Source organism: Salvia splendens, chromosome 9 (genome assembly GCF_004379255.2).
Source record: "Salvia splendens isolate huo1 chromosome 9, SspV2, whole genome shotgun sequence".
In the NCBI taxonomy this organism is placed as follows: domain Eukaryota; kingdom Viridiplantae; phylum Streptophyta; class Magnoliopsida; order Lamiales; family Lamiaceae; genus Salvia; species Salvia splendens.
The window spans coordinates 559,348-582,750 of NC_056040.1; the positions used below are offsets into that span (position 1 = coordinate 559,348).

The 23,403-nt window shown below is 37.0% G+C and overlaps 4 protein-coding genes across 7 annotated transcripts; 2 read left to right on the top strand and 2 right to left on the bottom strand.

The window, feature by feature from the left end:
* Nucleotides 1–75: 75 nt before the first annotated feature.
* LOC121746403 lies at nucleotides 76–1,332 on the bottom strand. The gene is made up of 4 exons (XM_042140223.1): nucleotides 1,204–1,332; nucleotides 623–699; nucleotides 309–549; nucleotides 76–221 (listed from the first exon to the last, which is right to left on the bottom strand). The coding sequence occupies exons 1-4, from the start codon at nucleotides 1,292–1,294 to the stop codon at nucleotides 169–171; spliced, it is 462 nt and encodes a 153-aa protein (XP_041996157.1). The 5' UTR covers nucleotides 1,295–1,332; the 3' UTR covers nucleotides 76–168.
* A 2,913-nt stretch (nucleotides 1,333–4,245) lies between these two features.
* Nucleotides 4,246–8,139, top strand: LOC121746399 (protein NETWORKED 4A-like). 4 transcript variants are annotated; one of them, XM_042140215.1, is made up of 4 exons: nucleotides 4,246–4,450; nucleotides 5,587–5,655; nucleotides 5,907–6,015; nucleotides 6,112–8,139. In XM_042140215.1, exons 2-4 carry the CDS (start codon nucleotides 5,641–5,643, stop codon nucleotides 7,827–7,829), a joined length of 1,842 nt encoding a protein of 613 aa, XP_041996149.1. In that variant the 5' UTR covers nucleotides 4,246–4,450; nucleotides 5,587–5,640; the 3' UTR covers nucleotides 7,830–8,139. The 4 variants fall into 4 exon arrangements, with proteins under 4 accessions (XP_041996149.1, XP_041996151.1, XP_041996150.1 ...); XM_042140217.1 differs by having other exon boundaries at nucleotides 4,251–4,383; XM_042140216.1 differs by lacking the exon at nucleotides 4,246–4,450 and adding an exon at nucleotides 4,465–4,627.
* A 233-nt stretch (nucleotides 8,140–8,372) lies between these two features.
* LOC121746398 (nucleolar complex protein 2 homolog) lies at nucleotides 8,373–12,142 on the bottom strand. Its single transcript, XM_042140214.1, has 10 exons — nucleotides 12,011–12,142; nucleotides 11,807–11,907; nucleotides 11,615–11,686; nucleotides 10,582–11,529; nucleotides 10,176–10,505; nucleotides 9,892–10,098; nucleotides 9,588–9,674; nucleotides 9,270–9,364; nucleotides 9,069–9,188; nucleotides 8,373–8,968 (listed from the first exon to the last, which is right to left on the bottom strand). Exons 1-10 carry the CDS (start codon nucleotides 12,027–12,029, stop codon nucleotides 8,677–8,679), a joined length of 2,271 nt encoding a protein of 756 aa, XP_041996148.1. The 5' UTR covers nucleotides 12,030–12,142; the 3' UTR covers nucleotides 8,373–8,676.
* Nucleotides 12,143–16,532: 4,390 nt separating this feature from the next.
* On the top strand, nucleotides 16,533–19,293 carry LOC121746400 (trans-cinnamate 4-monooxygenase-like). Its single transcript, XM_042140220.1, has 3 exons — nucleotides 16,533–17,389; nucleotides 17,963–18,093; nucleotides 18,579–19,293. Exons 1-3 carry the CDS (start codon nucleotides 16,605–16,607, stop codon nucleotides 19,175–19,177), a joined length of 1,515 nt encoding a protein of 504 aa, XP_041996154.1. The 5' UTR covers nucleotides 16,533–16,604; the 3' UTR covers nucleotides 19,178–19,293.
* The last annotated feature ends 4,110 nt before the right edge of the window (nucleotides 19,294–23,403 follow it).

Below are 23,403 nucleotides of genomic sequence, written 5' to 3' on the forward strand. Positions count from 1 at the left end.
AATAGCAAGAAATAGCTATATATATTATCAGTGATCTTGGTATTCGTATTTGAAATCTGAATACAGGAAACACATTCATGCGTTCTTTTATTACACTTATCTACTATCAATCTATGTTGAAAAAGGGTAATAAACAGCCGACGCAACTGTTTTAGCTAGGACGGGGGTTTATTTGGATTTAACCTTCCAATGAGAACCATACTTGCTGATTCCAGTAAAACCTATAGGCAAGAAAACAAGTAATGGTAAAAATTAGATACTTGAAATTTCTGTCTGTGTCAATGTGAAATGGTCGGCTCGTGTCGTACCTGTGCCGCCATTCTTGCAGCCTTCGTCTATGGTGTCGTAGAGATCTTGCACAGTTGCAGCGTTGGCAAACCAGTAGTCTCTCTTGACATGTTTGAGGCAGAGTAGCACTGACCTCGTGTGGTCAGCGCAGCCACCTGCCTCACAGAATCTGGGACCTTCCTCCGCGGTGACGTTCAGCCACCCTTTGTAGGTCAGGCTGTAGTTCTTAGTGCCAAAGCCCGTTTTGCACGTAGTCGAGACCTGGATAGCCCACGCATACACTATACGTGTGATTCTCGTAATTGTGAAATTTCGCAAAATCAAGAAGACTTACATTCTGGAGGCAATATTCAGAACTCCTCCAAGCCTGGGTTGGATTTAGATTCTGATTACCAGCTGGGTACTTTTTGTCTGTAACCGGATCAAATTTAATTAGACATAAGTTCAAATTATTTTATTCTGGGAGAGGTTTTAAAAAACCGGTCATGTCCGTTCGATTCGATCCCTCTGTCTGTGTGCAATTTTGGCTCGGATCATGATCATTTCGTTTGGGAAATTTCTACCTCTCTATTTTCTGGTAAGTTTGGAGTTTTCAAAACTTGATAAATGTGCATATTCCCACTCTGGGTTTTTATTGAATCAAGAAATAAAATAGGTAGGTTTGATTCACCATCTCTTTTATATTCACATAAGGGTTACTTAGAATAATTCAAAGCCAAACAATTTGATGTCCAACTAATTAATAGAAAATCAAAACTCGAAATACTCTTCCTTTTTTCTCAAATTTCATTTCAAATTTGTAAACTACACTGAAAATCAAAATTCGAAATTGAGAGTGAAAAAAAATCCTCTTCAAGAAGTATTCGAAATTAATGTAAAATGTGTGTGTGTGTGTGTAAGAGAGAGGGGATTTACTCTCTATAGCTGTGGCATTTGTAAGGAATAATGCAATGAAAAGAAGAGCGCCGCCGAGAAACTGCCGTTGCCGATCACTTGCCATTTTCATGGTGGTTACACTCTTGCACGCTTTAAGGGGGTTGTACCAAGTGCTCATGTATACATACATATATAGGAATGAGAAAACAACGAGATTACAACTAAAAATGGGATATGCTTTTAGAATACATAGAAATTTGCGACACAAACAATAACTATTGTCATTGCTAGATATGTGCAAGGATAGAAAGAGTTGATGAAATCGATGGGAGATGTTGTCGCCTTAGCTAGAGTTGCAATTATTTTTAAAAGAAATACTCCCTATTCTGTAACTTGGATATGTAACATATATATGCAAGTAGTCTAATAAGGTTTGCAATTTTCTCATCACAAATCAAGCGAATAAAAAGAGAAAAACGACTTAGTGCGGAGCTGTGGTGACCTTGAGATCACGGGTTCAAACCCCACAACTCGCTGGGAGACTTTCAGTCTTAATCCGCAAACCCAGTCGAACATGATTAGTCGAATTCAGCTGAAGGCGGATTTGGTACACTTGTAATCAAACCAAAAAAGAGAAAAAACGACTAAAAAACGATATGGAACTTTTACCGGATTCGGACCATGGTACTACCCTTTTCTAATAAAGAGATTCATTCATCATGGATCTTTACGATTCAGTGACTGAAATGATTATATGTTTTTACGGTAAAAAAATTCATAAAAGTAACATTACTTTCAACTTATAGAATATATATGGTTACTTTATGCATCATGTGTAATTGATTTGCGCGGGGCTTCGGCCCAATGGGCCCTATTTAAATCCTACTAATGTAAATAGACAAAAGCTGGCCCAATAAATAAATCTAAGGTGTGGGTTTCGAATTTCAACAGTCATAACTCTTAGATTTACTATAGTCTGGATATGCACAATTAGGAAATGTCACTCTGGAATTATTAAAATATAGTATTTGACTAAATTAAAAATGGTTTAGCTGTCACCAGATAATGAGAAATTGAGAATGATAATATTTATTATTTCCCAGGTGCAGTATCTCTTAATCTATCTTGAAAATGATAGAATATTTTCTCATCGTCTATTTTACTAAACCTTCTTTAAATAATAACATTATTTCACCGCCTTACGCTAGTTATATTTGAATGAAACTTAGGTGGCATTATCAATTTCTAGATTGTGAGGTACTAATTCGAATCTCACCTAAATCAATATCTTTCTATTATTAATTTCTCTTTAGTAATTTGTTTTTGTTTATATTGTGAAAACTTTTAAATGAATATTGGATTTTTACCGAGTCCCATTTTATGGTTTTGTGAAATATGTTTAGACAATCAAGCAATGGTTGCCATTTATCATTGAGAATTATTTCAAACTGATAATCAAAATCTTGCATTAAAACCCATGACGTTATAATATACTATAATCAGTTGAAAATAAATTAAATAAATGAAATAAAGTCAATGATCGTTGAATGAGCAACCAATATAGGTCGGCTTTGGATACATGTCAATTCGTTGAAGCATTTTTAAAAAATATTATCTTTTATGATTGACATAAAAAAAATCACCCTGAAATTAATCATTTACCCTTCATCGAATATGCACAAATCACATGGTAGATTAAATTAAAATGCGAAAAAAATTTATACTATTGTACTTCAAATAAATAATTAATGTTTAAGACGTATATATAGAGAAGCTCAATAAATTAGTTCTTGAAATGATAATTATCTTTTTTTTTTGTTAAAAATTGTCCGTAACTACATATTTTTGTTCCCACGTCAAATATATATATGCAAAAATGATTAGTAAAAATTGAATTTATAGTTTTATTATTAAATTATTGTTGAGTTTACTTTTATAATCTACTTTTTAATAATTAAATAAATCAAATTCTCATGTTGATGGCTCCCTCTACCAGCTTCTCATCTAGTAATTAATAAACTGCACATTAATTCAAAGTTGAAATCACGCATACAACTAAAATACCTTTTTAATCACTTAGTCAACACTATTTTATTTTCTTAATAATTATTGAAACAATGGTAGTAGGAGTATTATTTAGATTATAAGCACAAGATTTATGCACACGAAAATTCAAATTCCCTACTATAATATGAAGACAAGCATTTTGTTATACAATTTGAAATATATTAGCAACAAAGAGAGAGCAAAAGTCGACATAGGGAATAAAATGTTTAGGTTTGTACTTTGTGGTTATCAAAAAAACAAAGAACACATAAAGAATGTGCGTCCATCTATATAGATCATTAAACATTTTAACTTTGGAAAAAATTTATACAAAATTACAAAAATGCAATTCTAAGTTCAAATGGACAAAAAAGAAAAGGCCAAGGTAGAAGTTTTCAAACTATGAACAAATGAGAATAGTAGAGTATATTTTTTAAGAACTAAGCAAATGGAACCCACAACGTGGTAGGAATGCTTCTTTTTCCTTTAATTTTTTTTTATTTTAATAAATTTCACCGTGACTTATTCCATTCACATATGTTTACATTTTCAAAAGTGAAATCAAATTCGGACGATTCACAATTTAATAGGAATATTACAATTAAGAGAATAAAAGTATTAATTCAAACACATTTATTACAAACGTACTATCCTCTAACCCTCGCGTAATCTACACTTTGTTTTCAAACTAATACTTAATATATTATACTACTTACCAATTATAATGTTAAAATACTTTGCAAGACCAAGTCAAATTTAAATAATAGGAGTAGTGCTTTTTTAGATAATCCAAATTATTAAAAATATTCAAAGTGTTGGACGCTCCTCAAATCATGCCAAATGCTTCTTTTTCCCAATCCCATCTCTCTAATAACTAGTAGTATTCCATAAATTTCTATACTAACAATTTACAATCTAACATCAAATTTTATGATTCAATTTTGTCTCAAAATAGTTGAATTGAAAAGAATAAATATGGTGCTTTGACTTACTACCAGTCTACATGTGGTGAAAACTTCTTACACGCCTCGCTCTCTCTCTCCAGATAAATATAAACACACAGTGCACATCCACACCTACAGCTAAAGGCTAAAAAACAAGGAATCTCCACATTTTTCATACACAACATCTGTCTCTCTTGCTGGAGCTTCACAATTTTGTTCTCTTTCATAGGTTTTGCCGCCTTCTCTCTCTCTACAATTTTCCAATTTTTTATAGTTCTTCAAGAAACAGTGAAAAGGTGAGACATTTTGTTATGCTTTCCTTTCTTTTCCCACTATCTCAAATCTTGTTTTTTGGGGCATTTGTGGTTTGAGCGTCTTCCTCATAAAAATCCTTTCTTTGCTTTTCCATACCCTTAAAAGTTCTTTTCTACTTCTCCTTTGTCTTCTTCCTCTCAATCTTCCCCTGATCTGAGGTATATATGTGTATGTGTGTGTGTGAAAATCTTGAATTATATTTCTTGGTCGGTGTGAACATGTCTTGATTTGATTTCCCATGTTTAGAAGTGAAATTGTTTCTTGATTTGATTGAATTTGGCCCAATTTTGAGATTCTACATTTGGGAGCTGAATTTTCTTTTATCTCACTCTATCTCCATTAAATTCTCCCACATGTAAACTGCGGCATTGTCTAGTGATTTTCGTGTTGTTGGGCCACACCTCTCTCTTGATTTAAAATAAATGGATAAAAATGGTATCTTTATTCAATAATTAATTGCACAAGGGGGGGCAAAGGCCCTTCCATTTCTGCCCCCTATGAAAGATCGTGGCTTGTCATGTTAAATCTCTTATTTAATAGATGAAATAATCAAAATGGTAATCATGTTTTAATAAAGGAGTTAGTCAAGGCTATGGTGTGAAGATTGTGTGAATGTATAGCTGTTTTGTGGGAGATTACAGTTGTGCTAATGTTCAAAGCTCCTACGTGGCTTAGTCTTCGCCCTCGCCCTCGCCCTTAGGTTCACTAGTTACTGCACTGTAGGTTCAAGATTTGCTGCAATGGCTGTGATTGCTCTTGCAGCGTTGCTTAGGTGATCGTGTCGCTTTTACTGAGAAATCGGTGTTTGTGATGATATCTTTGTTGTTGATAGATTCAATTAATATATGGTGTTATGAGGTGAATGAAGCTTGTATGTACCATTCTGATTCCATATTTTGTCGTAGAATATGTGTGTGTGTTTGTGCTTATGCTTTGGTGATCCATTTCGTGTTGTTTTTTGCTGAGAAATCTGTGTTTGTGATAATTGATATCTTTGTTGTGGATTCAAGAAATGTATGGTGTAATGAGATGAATGCAGTTTGTGTGTACCATTGTGATTCCATGTTTTGTCATAGAATACGTGTGCTGATTTTGTCATCCATTGTTGTATGTGCAGCTGATTGGGTTCGTGTGCTGCCCTGGTGTTTGGATCGGATATTGAGCTCGGATCATGGCTTCATCACTCGTAAGAAAACGGCTCAATGCATTTTTTGTCCGAGAATTTAAGTCTGAGTAGGCTAGTTTTGGGAAAGTTTCCGTCTTTGTTAGTTAAATCTCATGTGGGGCTAGTTTTTGTTCGAGAATTCCATCCGATGAGGGGTTTGAAACGAAACGCGAATTGGTGAAGAAAATTGGAGTATAGTTTGGTATCGTTGTACTTTTACATGTTTGTGTTTTGCTATTGCATAAGGCGGTCTCCGTTGCCCTTTTTTATAGGTGAAGTTAAACAAAATGAAGAGGATGGAGTCGAAGAAGTCTCACTCGTGGTGGTGGGATAGCCACGTCAGTCCTAAGAACTCGAAGTGGCTACAAGAAAATCTCGAAGGTAAGTTGCTTGCTCGAGGATTCGTGTCGTTACAAACCTTTATTATTGACTATATCGAGCGAATGAAATGACGAGAATGATTTTTGTTGGTTTCAGACATGGATGTAAATGTGAAGAGGATGTTGAAACTGATAGAAGAGGATGCCGATTCCTTTGCGAAGAAGGCTGAATTGTATTTTAAGAAGCGGCCCGAGCTGGTCAGTCTCGTTGAGGAGTTTTATCGAATGTATCGTGCGTTGGCCGAGCGATATGATCATGTGACGGGCGAGCTCAAGAAGAACATTCCCTCGGATCTTCGTTCTCAGGGCTCCGGGGTCTCTGATGTCGGTTCTGAGCCACCTTCGACCGGGCCCTCGCCTGACACAAAGCCGGCTCGCACCAAATCCGGACCTCGTGCTGCTGGATTCGAGTTTTTTCTCGGGAGCAACGGAAGTGGCTCGGACTTGAATAGCAAGGAAGGTGACGAGTCTTCGACGCTGGATTCTGAATCGGAGTCGGATGATTCCTCCGTCAATAACTACTCCAGCACGCAGAGCAACAGCGAGGAGGTGGGGTCGCGGAGGAGAGTTGTCGAGCTCGAAGCTGAGCTTCACGAGGTGAGAGAGAAGCTTCGTGTGCAGACGGAAGAGATCTCCAATGGTAAGCAATGCAGCCATGAGTGTTCCGAGATCAATCTAGCGAAATTATCAGCGTACGAAGACGAGTTGAGAGTTGCGAAAGAGAATATGGAAGCGTCGAAAGAAGAAATAACGCGCCTCAAGATCGAGCTTCAAAAGTACGAATCTCTTGGAGATTCGAACGACGTCCATTCTAGTGGAGTCTTGGTAGAGAAAGAGTCGGAAACGCTAGAATCTAGCATAGTGTTGGAGCAAGATCAGGAGACCGACGTTGGCTCGGAAGGCGAAGTCGGGTTGGAGCATAAAATTCGGAGACTCGAGCAGGACCTTAGAAGAGCGGAGAAGAAGCTTCGTGAGTCGGAAGAAGAAGTAGCGAGCCTAAGGCGGGAGCTCACGAGCAAGGGCTCGTCCGTGCAGAATCTCCAGGATCAGCTGAAATCGGCACAGGAGGTCGCGGTCTGGAAAAACAAAGTCGAGCGAGAGAAACGCGACGCTGCAAGGCTACAGGACCGCATAGTGAGGTACAAGACGAATCTCTCGGAACGCGATCAGGAAATCCGGGGGCTGAAGGAGTCGATAGGGAACGCGAACAAGGCCCTAGCTGAAGAAAACGAGCACCTTCAAGCGGAGATGACGCGGATGACGAAAGAACGGGCATATTTGGAGGATAGCCTCAAGGAAATCGATCTACGATGCCAATCGTTGGAAGATGACGTGAGGCGAGTGAAGTCAGCCAAAGACGAGGCGGAGGCCGTGTTCGGAGCTCAGATCGAGCTGCTGAAGGCCGACATTGCCGAGAGAGACAACTGCGTCGAAGAGCTCAATAGAAACCTCGACACGTGGAAGGTGAAGCACGACACATTGACGGCCGCCAGGGACGAGCTGAACGCCAAGGTCGCCACGCTCGGTGCAGAGATCAGCTCGAGAGACGAGCATCTGAACGAGCTGCATCTGCAGCACGTCCAGCTCATTGTTAGCGTGGAGGAGGCCCGTAAGTCCGCGGAGGATCTGCGCTCGAGAGTCGTGGAGCTCGAGATCGACGTGAAGAGGAAGCAAGAGGCGATTCTCGAAGGAGCGGAGGAGAAACGGGAGGCGATAAGGCAACTCTGCTTCTCGATCGAGCACTACCGCAGCGGATATCACCAGCTCCGAGAGGCTGTCACCGGACAACACCGGTTGGCCGTGACAGCGAGATAGACGTACGTCAGCTGTGACGGCGCGATGATGCGTACGTCGAAGCGACGTCGTTCTTGCTATATGATGTTTGAGAGTATTGATGCTTTTTGATCAGACGATTTCCACAGCTCTTTGTAATGCAATTGAGTTTTTCTTCTTTTCTTGAGAGAATAAACTATTTGTTTAGATTCAAGAATGTTCAAATCTAAAATCCTCCCTGCATTGTATAGCTTCTTTTTCCACAGCTTTTTCGTGTTTTTTTTATTTGGATCATTTAAACATGATGCGACAGCATTTTGAATGAATAATAATATTTTTAGAATTTTGATAACAGTTGCATAAATTTGCAGTAGGAGTAATAATTTTTGGAGGGTTACTTTTTCTTTTTTTTAAGGTAATAACGGTAGGTAACACTCAAAATAAACTTAACTAATATAAAAAATACCTAATATATTATCATGATTTGTGTTTTTACTGGATTATTGAAAATCTTTGGAAGGAATAGAAATATATTTAGATATTTTGATAATAGTTTAATGCATACATATAAATCAGAAACACATCTAAAACTCAAAACAGATTTTCTACAAATCTATCAATTTTTTGATACAATTAAATCATATAGAATTGGACACAGCTCTATTCATCCAATCCTATTTACAAAATCTCCTAAAATCTCAAAATCCATAATCAAAATTGATATTACACCAACTAGTTCTGTTTGATCACATTCAAGAAACATTTGCTTACCAACTCCCTCCAAAACACAATCCACATTCATAATCGAATGCATTTTCGATATTAGTTTAATTCAGATTTCTTCTTCTCCAAAAACATCCAAATTGCATCTGCAACGAAGATGTATGTTTTACCTACCGTGTGTGTTCCTCTTCTTCTTCTTCTTCTTCTTCTTCGAATTTCTATTTCCACCGTTTTCCTTCCCTTTGTGCATATCCACACCATGTTTCCGTTTCTTGCTGCTGCTCCGTACCTGCTGGTCATCTTCAGGTTCATCATCATCGTCATCTTCATCGGGACTGTCACTCAACTGAGCATCTTCATCAGAGCTGAGAACCAAGTCCTCAACGATATCTTCATCCAAAGCCATATCTTCTGTGTGCTTAGTAGTACTACTCTTCTTGTTGACACTTTTCTGTTGCCTAATACACCAAACAAATATATTATACATCCTTCTTTTCCTTCATTTGTGAGAGAGAGAGAGAGAGAGAGAGAGAGAGAGAGAGAGAGAGAGAAATGTACTTGGAATAGTGATTAGAGAGCATAGCACTGGCATTTTCTTCCATGTCAGAATCATCATGCTCATCATCGTCACTTGATATCTTGCTCCCGAATTTGGATGATTTATCTCCAATGAGCACACTGGCCAAAAATTGCATCTCTCAGCATAAATACAAAAACTCGAGATTCAGAATAACACGACAAAAGGTATATGTGATTAACCTGGATTCAGTCAAAGCGCCGCTCCTTTCCTGGGCTCTCTGGCGTAGTGTGGCAGCATACTGGGACAGGCGGCTCGTGCCTGAGTGTTTCACGTCCTGGTAAAATTTGTGGAAAACAAGAAAACAGATAAACGAGATGAACATAGACTGATAGCCTATACAAAATGTTTCAGTTAATTAAATTATACATCAGCAAAACATAAATTAACAGGCTAAGCAACAATTTGCAGTCGAGGCTTAGCATGTGGGCAACAAATAGATCGAACAACAGGAAAATCTTTTGTAAGGGAAGGAAATGGGAGACCACATAAGTTCAAACCTCAAGGAAAGATTCTGCCGCAGTGTCATTTGGCAAGAGTGCAACTGTGGTTCGCTTCTTATTCACAAAATCGGAATTCGCATCAATCTGTGGCAGATGGCAGCACAGAGATTAGTCCAACCAGAAGAACGTTTAGCTTTTACAGCATGAATAAATTTCTTTCTGCGTAATTTCTACAACTATTCGTGTAGCCAAAGGAAAGACGGCTGTTTATGTTTTATAGGAGAGATAATAAAGTTCAAAATTTATTTGTTATTTGAAAATGCAAAATGGAAGAAGTGGTCTCAAGGGACGTACGACGAACCTGGCGAGTGAGACGCCTAATTTCTTTACGAAACCTATCAACCTTCGTGGACTTAGTGAAGTTTCGCAACCGGACACCAGGAATGAAAGACAATTCCAAGAACGCAATAGAGTAACTCCACTGAGCAAGATGCTCGGTAAGTTCCTCAACCACAGAGAAAACACAGGCCTCCTGAAATGCTCGGGTCTTCAAGGTGGATTTGCTAACCTGTTGCAGACAAATCCAGATTTCTCAATAAAGGCTGTATCATATCACGAAATATGGATGAGAGCCACTTTTATTACCTTTAGGACCGAGTTAAAATCAACGGCTTTGCCTACTCCCCCGGTAGGAGGTTTACGCAATTCTTTAAACTCTAGCGAGTCCAGCAGAAGTAGAGATACGGGAATAAATGAACCCGTTGATGCACTGATCCGGTTGAGCATTCTTACACAACGCAATCTAAGTGGGAAATAACAAGCCGAGGGAACTAAACGAGCTACCCCAGTTATGATCTGTGTCAACGGGTATGCAAGTGGTTTCAAATCAGCTTCGTTGCTATATGCACAAACAACTCCAGTCCATAGCTCCAGGCAATTTATAAACTTCCACTGATAAACCTTTCGAAAAATTTCCTGCAAGAGTGAACGATAGTTTCTGTGATCCGTGACACAATGAAGAAAAATATAATTCATGTTCCCAACACTATACCTTATTTGAAGAACTGGAACGTGCTTCTTTCCCCTTGTCTTTCTTTGAAGGCTCATCCTTCCCTTTACTGTTATTTTTCTTTTTCGTTGGAGAAAAGAGTGCTTCCTTTAGTATCATTACTAACTGCCGAATGTAAACAAAAGCATGCTGATACGCAGCTGGAATGTCCACCCGAAGAAGTTCAGCAAAGCAATTACCAAGAAATTGGATATGCTGCAATTTTGTCGAATTAACAAAGTGGCAATTTAAGACATAGGCTTTATACATCCCTTTGATGCAATCTTCCAGACAGTCAGAGCCGAGGCGTATGCAACAGTCTCTCAGAAACAAAAAGGAGACAACCGGCAGTGCACCACTCCCGGTACCCCAGAAATGAAGCGCAACCTTAATGTACTTCCTCAAAAGAGCAGGAAAAGCAGCCAAAAATACGGACGAGTATCTCAGGTGCCTTAGCATAAATGCAATCATTTCATTATCGGTCATTTGGTTCAACGTATGCAGAGCATTTCCAAGATACGACTTCACCAAAAGATTGTATTTCTTCCATCGCTTCGTAGCCATAAGTTCCTTAACCATCTCATCCTTTCCCCCTGAGGATGGGAATTTCAAGATTCCTCGAAGAATCCCATCCATTTCGTTCAAGACAAACAGCATTATCTTATTGAAAACACTGCTTGACATCGTGCTAAACTTTGCTGCAGGGTCGTCGCCACTATCATCGCCATAATGGCAAGCACTCCGGAATGCCTTCAGAATTGAGCGAACAGCTGCTAATTTAGACTCGGAACGGATTGCTTCGATCCAAGAATCAACCATTGCACTAGTTATCACATTAGTTGAAGGCTCTTCCTCCGTTGCAGTTTCAGGATCACTATACTCAGCAGTATCGTCATCAACTTCTTCATCTTCGTCTTCGTCTTCATCTTCAGCATCAGTTTGAAGATTGTCCTAAAACAATCAAAACACAATCGTTCCAATTAGCGATTTCATCAAATAATCACATATCAGAAAGGAGCAGAATTTCCTCACTCACATCCAAATCCTCTTCATCAAAATCCAAAAGCTCCTTGTCATGTTCTTTCAAAAATTCATAGAATTCAGGATCCTGCGTCACAAAATTGAACCTCCAGCACATCATACAACTTAGATATGCAAAGAATTTCAAAACATTCATCAAATTAACCAAAATTATAATCAAAATATAAAAGAGGGGAAATGAGGGGACCTTCTCATGAAGTTTTTTCAAGGTGCCAATGTGCTCTTTAGCTTCTTCCTTCTCCATTTTCACGCCGTTTTTGACCTCACTTTTCTCCAACAGCTTCTTAGCTGCAAAATACCAAATTCAGCTTTCTCTGAGCAAGTCGAAAACATCCAAATTTTTGTTGAAATAATTACACTTGAGCTCAGTTTTCGAACAAAATTATCATACCTCTGTTTTTGGATACCATTGCAGAGACGAATCAGGTGGACAAAGAAGCTAAAACAAAACCCTAACTAAATCGCAGGGTTTATAAATAACCGGGTCGGGTTGGATGTTTGCGGGTCTCTCATTGGATCTTTGGGCCTAGTTTTTAACCGGTAAGGATCACCTAATACATGTTATACTACAATTGCTAATACACCAATATATAATGGACAAGTGGACTCCAAATTTATCAAAAGAAAATCTATTCCTAATTCAACGCTGATTTCTCCTCTACTTTCTCTCTTGTTTTTTTAAAAAATAACAATTTTATGCATATATTTTGAATGTTTTAAATCATAAATTTAATAATATTAGGATGTACTCTATCATATATTTTAATTATTTTAAAATATACTAAAATACTGGATATATAAGTTTTTATATTGATTGTTTTGTAATATAAAATGGCCAAATTAAATTATTTATATTTTTGTTTCTTTTTTATTTTATTAAAATAATTTCATTTTTAATTTTTGTTCATCTACTAGACTCATACTTATAACTTATAATCATAAGCATTTCCGTAATAAACGTTTCTCCTCTAATTAAATAATATTATTATATATCTTGTTAAAATGTTAACATACTTAGATTAAAAAAGGTTGGAAAAAAAACAAGAGAGAAAGTAGAGGAGAAATCAGCGTTGAATTAGGAATAGATTTTCTTTTGATAAATTTGGAGTCCACTTGTCCATTATATATTGGTGTATTAGCAATTGTAGTATAACATGTATTAGGTGATCCTTACCGGTTTTTAACATATGAAATTTATGAATAATTTTAAGTGAATTGCATCACCTTTGTACGAATTTTGATTAATTTCGTAAATTTAAGTATAGTTGATTATGCCACTTCAGACTTAATTTCCAAAATTTGAGATCATGTGATAATTCAGAAAATGTAATGCTTGTGATATACTATTGGAGTATTTTTTAAGTTACGGTATTCACTAGGATTTGATAATATTTGATGATTTTATAGTATGCAATATTTCAATCTCATACACTAGTCTTGTTATTTAATGATTGAAAATTTTCGTATTCTTATTAATAAGAAGAATATAAGCATAATTTTAATACTTAATATTAAATCACAACTGCATACTACTACTTGATATTCTATTGTATATTATCCGTTTTGTGTTAATTGAGTTCATTTATTACGCAATACATGAAAAATAATAATGTGATTATATCATTGTCAATGGTGGTAGGTAAACATCATTGTTTATCATTATATATAACATATCCAAACATCAAAGTTGGAATTTGGATGACTAAATTACTTAGCTAATATCGATGCCAATTGAAATTTGTTGGATAATCCAAAGATTGGTATCCTATTAATTTGCTATGCATGGTATATTGTTTTTGATTTATTTAATGTAATTTTTCACCTTTTGTAATTATTTCTTTTAATTTTACTCTTTTCATTTGAGCAAATTTGGCCATTTCTATTATTTTTATCTTTATCTTCTCTTATTTCTCTTATATTATCAAAAATTGAATTGATCAAATTCACTTAATCTAGTAAATTCAATTGTTGATAATATAAAACCAATTTATCATTTTAGGTCACTTCAATTTTTGATATTGTGAAACTACTCACAACCACCCCACTAATATATTATTTCCTCCACGTTGAAATTAATACTAATAAAATCAGTTATGACGTTCATGCGTCATCTCATATATTATTGAGACTTTACATCCACAATGAGAGCTCCCAGACTATTATTTCTAATTTTTTATTTTGTTTTATTTTGTTCTTATTTTTGTATTATCTTCATTTCTCACGCCTTCTAATCTCTTTCCCCAACTCACTTCTAATCGAAGAAATCTGATCACGTAACTATTGAAATTGTAGTTTTTTTTAGTATTTCGTGTTGTGCCTTTTCAACTTCTTAATGGAATGAAGAATTTCAAATTGTGGTCTTTAATTTATGTATATTTTATTATATTAAAAACAATTTTTTTAAAAAATAAATACAAAATAGTTGTTAAAAGATAGGACGAGTTATAGGGCAGGCTATAGTCCGTCCACCACAGATAGTGAAGAGATGTGATTATAAAATGTTGATGTGTAAGACTATATAACGAGTGGGTTGTTGTGGATGCTTCAATCTATTAGTATTTTGAAAGTCAGCCTTTACTATATCTATAAAAGTTGCCCTGGATGATTACTTAACACAATTATATTTGTATATAAAAATAATGTATTATAATATCCCATCCAAAATACTACACATTTTTTTTAATAAATATGGAGTATTTATTAGTATATTTTAAGTATTTACTTATAAACAAAATAAAGTTACTATCTTAAATCTTTGTTCGCCCACAATCTTACCAATTCAACATAAAACCTTGGGCTTGACTTTAAATATTGCGGCGCAAATGTCGGTTTAAATAAAACAATCATGTAACAAATTTAAAAATTACTCCTAATTCAGTGAGGTGCAATGAAAATTTAAATTTAAGAATATAGGAGTAGTAGATAAATACACAAATGTATTTTTCTAGAGTAGTGGTGTTAGGTGCAATGAAAATTTGACCACACGCATAACACCTAATTCCTTTTTACTAGTAGTATTTTCTAATTTAAAAACAATAAATAGTTTGAATGCTTTTAGAAAAGGTTATAGTTTAAACACAATAGATAAACTATCATGATTACTAGTATTATTTTTGAATAATTAATTATTCTAGTACTTTTTATTGTTCAATATGTATACTACAAATTAATTTACATTCTAAGCCACGAATTATTAAATTGTACACTAACGTAATTTATGAAATGAAAAAATGCTTTTTAGGCGGTGTTCGGTTTGCAAGATAAAACAATACCAAAATACAATTTAGGATTGAGTTGTGCGATTATTTTAGTCATATGAGGTTAGCTATGACTAATTATCTCATGATTATCCATATAGGATTGAATTGTAGGGTTGAATCTCATGAACCAAACATACTACAAAATTAATCCCGGATGCAATCTTGCAAATCGAACATCCCCTTAAAGAATAATCCTTCATGGATTAAATATGTGTTGAAAATTCACAATTTTCTTCTTCAAATTTTCCCTCTCATTTGACTCTCTAATTTGGCAATATAGTCTAAGAGAAGAAAAGTGGACTGTTAGATAGAAAGTTTTTTTAGCATTAAAATAAATACCACGTAGAGGAAATGTCAAAGGAATTTATTTAGCAAAATAAAACCAATAATAATATTTATCAACAGGAAAAGTATTATTTGTTGCAAATTTAATGGAGTATGTGCTTTGTGTAGATTCAAATTTGCATTGAGTTCTTTAAACTAAATTTTGTTAGCAAAATCGGACGAGTTATACTATAAATTTAGGTTACATTCGAATTTTAGTCATAATGTTTCAAAATAATGTTGGTGATTATAATTCATGACTGATTCATAACAACAAACATAATTAAAAATATGCATTTGAATATGAATTGAGATCCGAATTTCAACCTATTTCATTTTTGTGCATACAACATATAGTAAATATAACAATAGTTCATAATAAACCGCAATGAAAAAATTTAAAAGTTAGCATATCAACAAAAACAAACGTTTCTATCCAAAACTATCACTATATAAACAAAAAAAATTAAAACAAATGAACAACAAACATATTGTCATTATCCTATCTCCCAACGTCATTTATTGATTAAATATATTTAGTGATCCACAAATTAAACTAAAAAAGAATTTCCAACTTTTGTTGATCTTAACATGTAAGACATACCATACCTTCTTGCAAATCTATCTCAACCACAAGATATAACAAGTCCAATTTCATAAATGTATATATTTATAGGAGACAGACATTTTTTTTTGAATTAAACAACCTTTACTAGTCAAAATATGGTCCTAGGTTCCGTAATTGTCATAAATTTGTAAGGTGTGACAATTTATGATCATGAAAAAGCCACGTTTTTCATTTGAGTGTTAGTTGTGACTTGTGATCATACAACATTTATTCATGAATACCAACAAAATATTAGACAAGTTATAATAATAACAATAATATACTAATAGTCATTCTTTTGAATTGTTGTAATATTTAATAATCTCTACACTAGTTTACACTTTAGAGGGTTACGAGATTTAAACATTCACTTAAAGACAATTATTAGGAATGAACTTCCTTTATTCTTAATCTACTCGTTTGATATATAATACTAATTGATTCATAACATATAGTTGAAACCTTATTACTTAAGGTTGCGCTTACAAAATTTATGCAATTTAAGGGAATTTTATGATTTAAATTACTATTGCAATTATGGAGTTAATGCCTAAAAGGAGGGGTAAAAATACAAATACCCAACAAATAGAGGCCGTTGACGTGTGGCTCACCAAACAAACACCCCACCTACCCCCGACGGCTTAACTCTTGACGGCGTCACCACCGGGCCCCACAACACCCGCATCCTCACCTAAAACCTCCCCACACACTATAAATCCCCTCGCCTCCTCCTTCACTTCAAAGCTCTTCATCTCCCGCCATCTCTACCGCCGCACAAATTCCCCAAATTAAAAATGGATCTCCTCCTCCTGGAGAAGGCGCTGATCGCCCTCTTCTCCGCCATCGTCCTCGCCGCCGTGGTCTCCAAGCTGCGGGGGAAGAAGTTCAAGCTCCCGCCGGGGCCGATGCCGGTCCCCATCTTCGGCAATTGGCTCCAGGTCGGCGACGATCTCAACCACCGCAACCTCACCGACTACGCCAAGCGCTTCGGCGACATCTTCCTCCTCCGCATGGGGCAGCGCAACCTCGCCGTCGTCTCGTCGCCGGATCTGGCGAAGGAGGTGCTCCACACGCAGGGGGTCGAGTTCGGGTCACGCACGCGCAACGTCGTGTTCGACATCTTCACCGGTAAAGGGCAGGACATGGTGTTCACCGTCTACGGCGAGCACTGGCGGAAGATGCGGCGGATCATGACGGTGCCGTTCTTCACCAACAAGGTGGTGCAGCAGTACCGCCAGGGGTGGGAGGCGGAGGCCGCGGCGGTTGTGGACGATGTGAAGAAGATGCCGGAGTCGGCGACGACGGGGATCGTGCTGAGGAGGCGGCTGCAGCTGATGATGTACAACAACATGTACCGGATCATGTTCGATCGGAGGTTCGAGAGCGAGGAGGATCCTCTGTTTGTCAAATTGAAGGCGCTGAATGGGGAGAGGAGCCGATTGGCGCAGAGCTTCGAGTACAACTATGGCGATTTCATCCCGATTTTGAGGCCGTTCCTCAGAGGCTACCTCAAGCTGTGCCAGCAGGTCAAGGAGAGGAGGCTGCAGCTGTTCAAGGATTACTTCGTTGATGAGAGGAAGTAAGTTAGTATAATTTATTCTCCATCTTCAATTGAACACACGATTCGTCGTTCTAAATTTCAATTATCTGAACTGATTGTGTTTTAATTGAGCTGAGGTTAACTTTAAGCTGATTTATGTGGGCACTTCATTGCTCTGCTTTAATATGATTTGGTAGAATATTACATTAGGCAACTTTTGAGGTATTATGTGTTTGATCATTTTAGTATATTAGTACTACTTATCTTCTTGCATAAATCATAGTAGTTGGATTCCACTTAATTTTGAACCCAAAATCATTGTCTCATATATAGGCCAATAATGTCTCTTGGTGTGATTGCTTGAATAGTCATAGTGCAGTTTGCATACTGTTCATAGATCATAGCTATTGAAATAAAAGAAGCGGATGAAGAAATTACCATAATAAGAGCTCTAGATCATGAGACTCTGTCTCTTTTCATGTTGGATTTGGAATAGACTGTGATTTAGGCCGAGCTATATATGCAAATATCAAGAATATCCTTTCTTTTCTTTTCCTTTTTTTCACTTGCTGGAAATAGAGGATACCAATCGGTGTTTTTTTTTGTACACAGGAAACTCGTGAGCACGAAGCCAAGCGACAATGGCCTAAAATGCGCGATCGATCACATGCTTGAAGCCCAGCAGAAGGGAGAGATCAACGAGGACAATGTCCTTTACATTGTTGAGAATATTAATGTTGCTGGTATGTTTCCCTTGTTATAAGTTTATGTCAGTTGATGCTTTTCGATTTATAATAATGTCTATTAATCTAATTTCTTGAATGGTCAAAATTAGGCCTACATTTGTGGAACAATACTCATAGCATAGCAAGATTTAGCTTAAAAGTCTATTATTGATCCACTTTTCAAGCAATGAAGTGAGAAAAAGTCCAAATTTTATTCCTGGGAGAGTTCTATCAAGTTAGATACAGTATTGTTTTAAATTGTGACATTGTTGTGGTAGGTGTGACAGATTTTCACAAAGTTCCTAACTCCAAGTTAGGTTTAGTTACTGGTAGTTCACAGTCCACGCCACATATCCTAACCTCCTTACCTAACTCCTCTAAGTTAGGTTTTATTTCACCCACCAACGACCAGACTATAACATAAAAAGTGTTTTGAATTTAGTTGTGACATGTCACATTGTAGGGCTTAATGTAGTTAATAACAATACTTCTATTCATTGCAGCAATTGAGACAACTCTATGGTCGATTGAGTGGGGCATCGCTGAGCTAGTGAACCACCCGGAGATCCAGAGAAAACTCCGTCACGAGCTCGACACGGTGCTTGGCCCGGGAGTCCAAATCACGGAGCCCGACACCACCAAGCTCCCCTACCTCCAGGCCGTGATCAAGGAGACCCTCCGTCTCCGGATGGCCATACCTCTCCTCGTGCCCCACATGAACCTCCATGACGCGAAGCTCGGCGGCTTTGACATCCCGGCCGAGAGCAAGATCCTGGTCAACGCGTGGTGGCTCGCCAACAACCCCGACCACTGGAAAAATCCGGAAGAGTTCAGGCCCGAGAGGTTCTTGGAGGAGGATGCGAAGGTCGAGGCCAACGGCAACGACTTCAGGTACCTCCCGTTCGGGGTCGGGCGGAGGAGCTGCCCAGGGATCATCCTCGCGCTGCCTATCCTCGGCATCACGATAGGCCGCCTCGTGCAGAACTTCGAGCTGCTGCCTCCCCCGGGGCAGTCGAAGATCGACACCTCGGAGAAGGGCGGGCAGTTCAGCCTCCACATTTTGAAGCACTCCACCATTGTCATGAAGCCGAGATCGTTTTGAATAAACTTAAAAAAAAAAGCTTTCTTTCAACATTTGTTGATTGGTGTAACAAAATATATTCACGTGATGTTGTAATATTAATGTTTGTAGTGTTACTAAAACTTTTGATTTGTCAACCCTCTCTCTGCTACTAATAAAAAAATGCAATTTTTTAATCACAGATAGATCACGAGATAAGATTAAGAATAGAATGATAAACATTAAATACCACAAAATTATATCAATCGAGAAGGAATCAAAGTCAAATAAACCTTGGCCACGTTACTCTAAAAATCAACCAATCGAGAAGGAATCAAAGTCAAATAAACCTTGGCCCCGTTACTCTAAAAATCAACCCGTGAAGTTCGGACCTGGCCCATTTTGATGTTTTTCAACCAATCGGCCGTCATTTCTTTTATAAATAGACGGCATTGTTTAACACGTCATCAATGATATTCACATATGATTTTGTGGTGTTTAACACGTCATCAATGATATTCACATATGATTTTGTGGTGGTGATATGATATACTCCAGTTTTAATTTTGTTAGGGCATTAGCAATGGGGCGCCCTAATGCGCGCCACGTCAGCAATTTTATCCTCCTACCTCCCCACCTGCAGTGGGGCGCTCTAAGGCTCGCCCTATGGCGCGCCACGTCATCATTTTTTTAATATTTACAAAATCCATACGAATTTTAAAAAAATAATACATTAAAATACGAATTTCAAAAACTGAATTTCATTTAATAAAAATTAATACATTACAATGCGCAAATATGTGTCGCCATAGGCCTCTACTAGAACTAACGGATTCAGACGAACTAGAACTATTGATGTCGTCGCCGAGATTCATGTTGGTTGGATGTAGAGAGAGAATATGTAAAGAGATAGTCGATATGTTCGTATGCACAACTGAATGAGAAACGAGATTTAAATAGAAAATCAAAACCGCGTGCCATCGTCCGCGTCGATCATCTGCGACCTCCACAATGGGGCGGACGATGGCGCGGCCGATGGCCATCGTCCGCGCTATCCTCCGCGACCGAAGTATAGGGCGCGACTATCGTCCGCGCCCTATGGCACGCACCCGCAATGGGTGCGGACGATGGATGGCGCGGACGATGCGCGCCATCTGGCGTGCCATCGTCCGCCCATTGCGGATGCTCTTATGGGATGATTATAGACAAATCCACACTTCATGATTTTTTATCTGATTCTAAAATTACGTAACATAACAAATTTGATTAGATTTAATCATATCCCATTGCGGATGCTCTTACGTAATTTGATTACGTAACATAACAAATTAGGGATGTGATCATATCCTTTTCCCATCTTTTGTTCTATTTCCTTCTCAATCTCGACCCTCTATTTTCACGATCTGATGGTCGAAATTTAAGCTTGTTTTCATTATTTATATTATTAAATTAATTCGAAAAGGGCATTGTTGGGAGAGTTTTGTTGCAGCGGTTATTTCAATTCCATAATTCTCTCCATTAAGTTTGGTAAGTATATTTTCTAATTTATTTTCCATATTTAATTCTTCTCTCATCCATTTTCACCGTTTACATTGCTGCAAATCAGAAAACTCAAATTCAATTCGTCTGCATTAATTTGGAGAAGTTACTATAGATTTTCTTCATAAGTTTTGGTGTTTTCAATTAGGGAAGAAGGTATTTTAGTTTGTTTTTATTTTGTATTCCTTCGTAATTTCTCTTTCTTCTCTCACATACTTGACTCGCTTTTCTACGTTGAACACGTATGGTGGTGTAGTTTCTCGCCTAAACACGAATTCTGGAAGTATTCCTCGATTGGTTTCATTTTTTTTAACAATAAGAAAGTAATTTAGTTAATTTCTTCATTGTATTGCAGCAAATAATGTACCAAAAGTATCTAATAATGCGCACGGATCATTGAATAATGCACAGATTTAATAGAATAATGTTGAAATGAAATTGAATTCATGCTCTTTGGGTTTAGCAATCTATGGGGCTAGGTTGTAGTACCCACTCACAAACGGAACCATCACAAAGGGAAGAGAGTATGAATAATTCCCCTTGGGTTTAGCAACCCATGGGGCTAGGTTATAGCACCACCACAGAATTCAATTTTATTTTTTAATGCGTTTAAGATTTGGTACGACAAATAATGTACCAAAAGTATCTAATAATGCGCACGGATCATTGAATAATGCACAGATTTAATAGAATAATGTTGAAAGGAAATTGAATTCAGACCATTTGGGTTTAGCAATCTATGGGGCTAGGTTGTAGTACCCACTCACAAACGGAACCATCACAAAGGGAAGAGAGTATGAATCATTCCCCTTGGGTTTAGCAACCCATGGGGCTAGGTTATAGCACCACCACAAGAATTCAATTTTATTTTTTAATGCGTTTACGATTTGGTACGACAAATAATGAACCAATAGTATCTAATAATGCGCACTGATCATTGAATAATGCACAGATTGAAGAGAATAATGTTGAAAGGAAATTGAATTTTTGCCCTTTGGGTTTAGCAATCTATGGGGCTAGGTTGTAGTACCCACTCACAAACGGAACCATCACAAAGGGAAGAGAGTATGAATCATTCCCCTTGGGTTTAGCAACCCATGGGGCTAGGTTATAGCACCACCACAAGAATTCAATTTTATTTTTTAATGCGTTTAAGATTTGGTACGACAAATAATGTACCAAAAGTATCTAATAATGCGCACGGGTCATTGAATAATGCATAGATTTAATAGAATAATGTTGAAAGGAAATTGAATTCTTGCCCTTTGGGTTTAGCAATCTATGGGGCTAGGTAGTAGTACCCACTCACAAACGGAACCATCACAAAGGGAAGAGTGTATGAATCATTCCCCTTGGGTTTAGCAACCCATGGGGCTAGGTTATAGCACCACCACAAGAATTCAATTTTATTTTTTAATGCGTTTAAGATTTGGTACGACAAATAATGTACCAAAAGTATCTAATAATGCGCACGGATCATTGAATAATGCACAGATTGAATCGAATAATGTTGAAAGGAAATTGAATTCAGGCCCTTTGGGTTTAGCAATCTATGGGGCTAGGTTGTAGTACCCACTCACAAACGGAACCATCACAAAGGGAAGGGAGTATGAATCATTCCCCTTGGGTTTAGCAACCCATGGGGCTAGGTTATAGCACCACCACAAGAATTCAATTTTATTTTTTAATGCGTTTAAGATTTGGTACGACAAATAATGTACCAAAAGTATCTAATAATGTGCACGGATAATTGAATAATGCACAGATTGAAGAGAATAATGTTGAAAGGAAATTGAATTCTTGCCCTTTGGGTTTTGCAATCCATGGGGCTAGGTTGTAGTACCCACTCACAAACGGAACCTTCACAAATGGAAGAGAGTATGAATCATTCCCCTTGGGTTTAGCAACACATGGGGCTAGGTTATAGCACCACCACAAGAATTCAATTTTATTTTGTAAAACTACTCATACAAATCAGAACAAAAGCGTCTCATACACATATACATTATAGGACACAAATCGTCCATTACTGAGTAAATAAAATCCATTACACTGAAATGTTTCCACATTATGTTAATAAGTTATAACTACTCATAAAATCAGAACAAAAACGTCTCTGAAACATATCCATTACAGGACACATATCGTCCATTACTGGGTGAATAAAATACATTACACATAAATATTTTTACATAATGTCTATTAGTTATAACTACTGCCTAACGTTGATGATATCTAAACCCTAGAGGTAAGACTGGAACTCGTGGACTTTGCCGACGGTTGTGTTACTTACTCCATAGTACACCCTAGCCCACGAGATTGCTAAACCATTGGAGAGTAAATTAAAACATCAACCGCCTTCTCTATGTTCATTCTCAGTTGCTTAGTCCCTGTCAAGCAGCAGCAACATGCATCATGAAAAAGAAACATAATTCAAGGATATAGGAAAATAATGCATTCACATATGAACATAATGCAGAGATTATATGAACTAATGAATGTATAAATATTACATTTGTTATCTGACAATTTACAACAACAATGACCATAATGCATTCACATTTTCAAATAATGTAGTCACAATCGCAAATAATGAAGAGATTTTAACAAGTAATGAACAAGCAGATTTTCAATTTACTCTTTCACAATCTATAACCATGCTAACAACATTCATAATGTAATCACATAGGTAAATAATGCATTGATATGTACTTATAATACAAAGAATG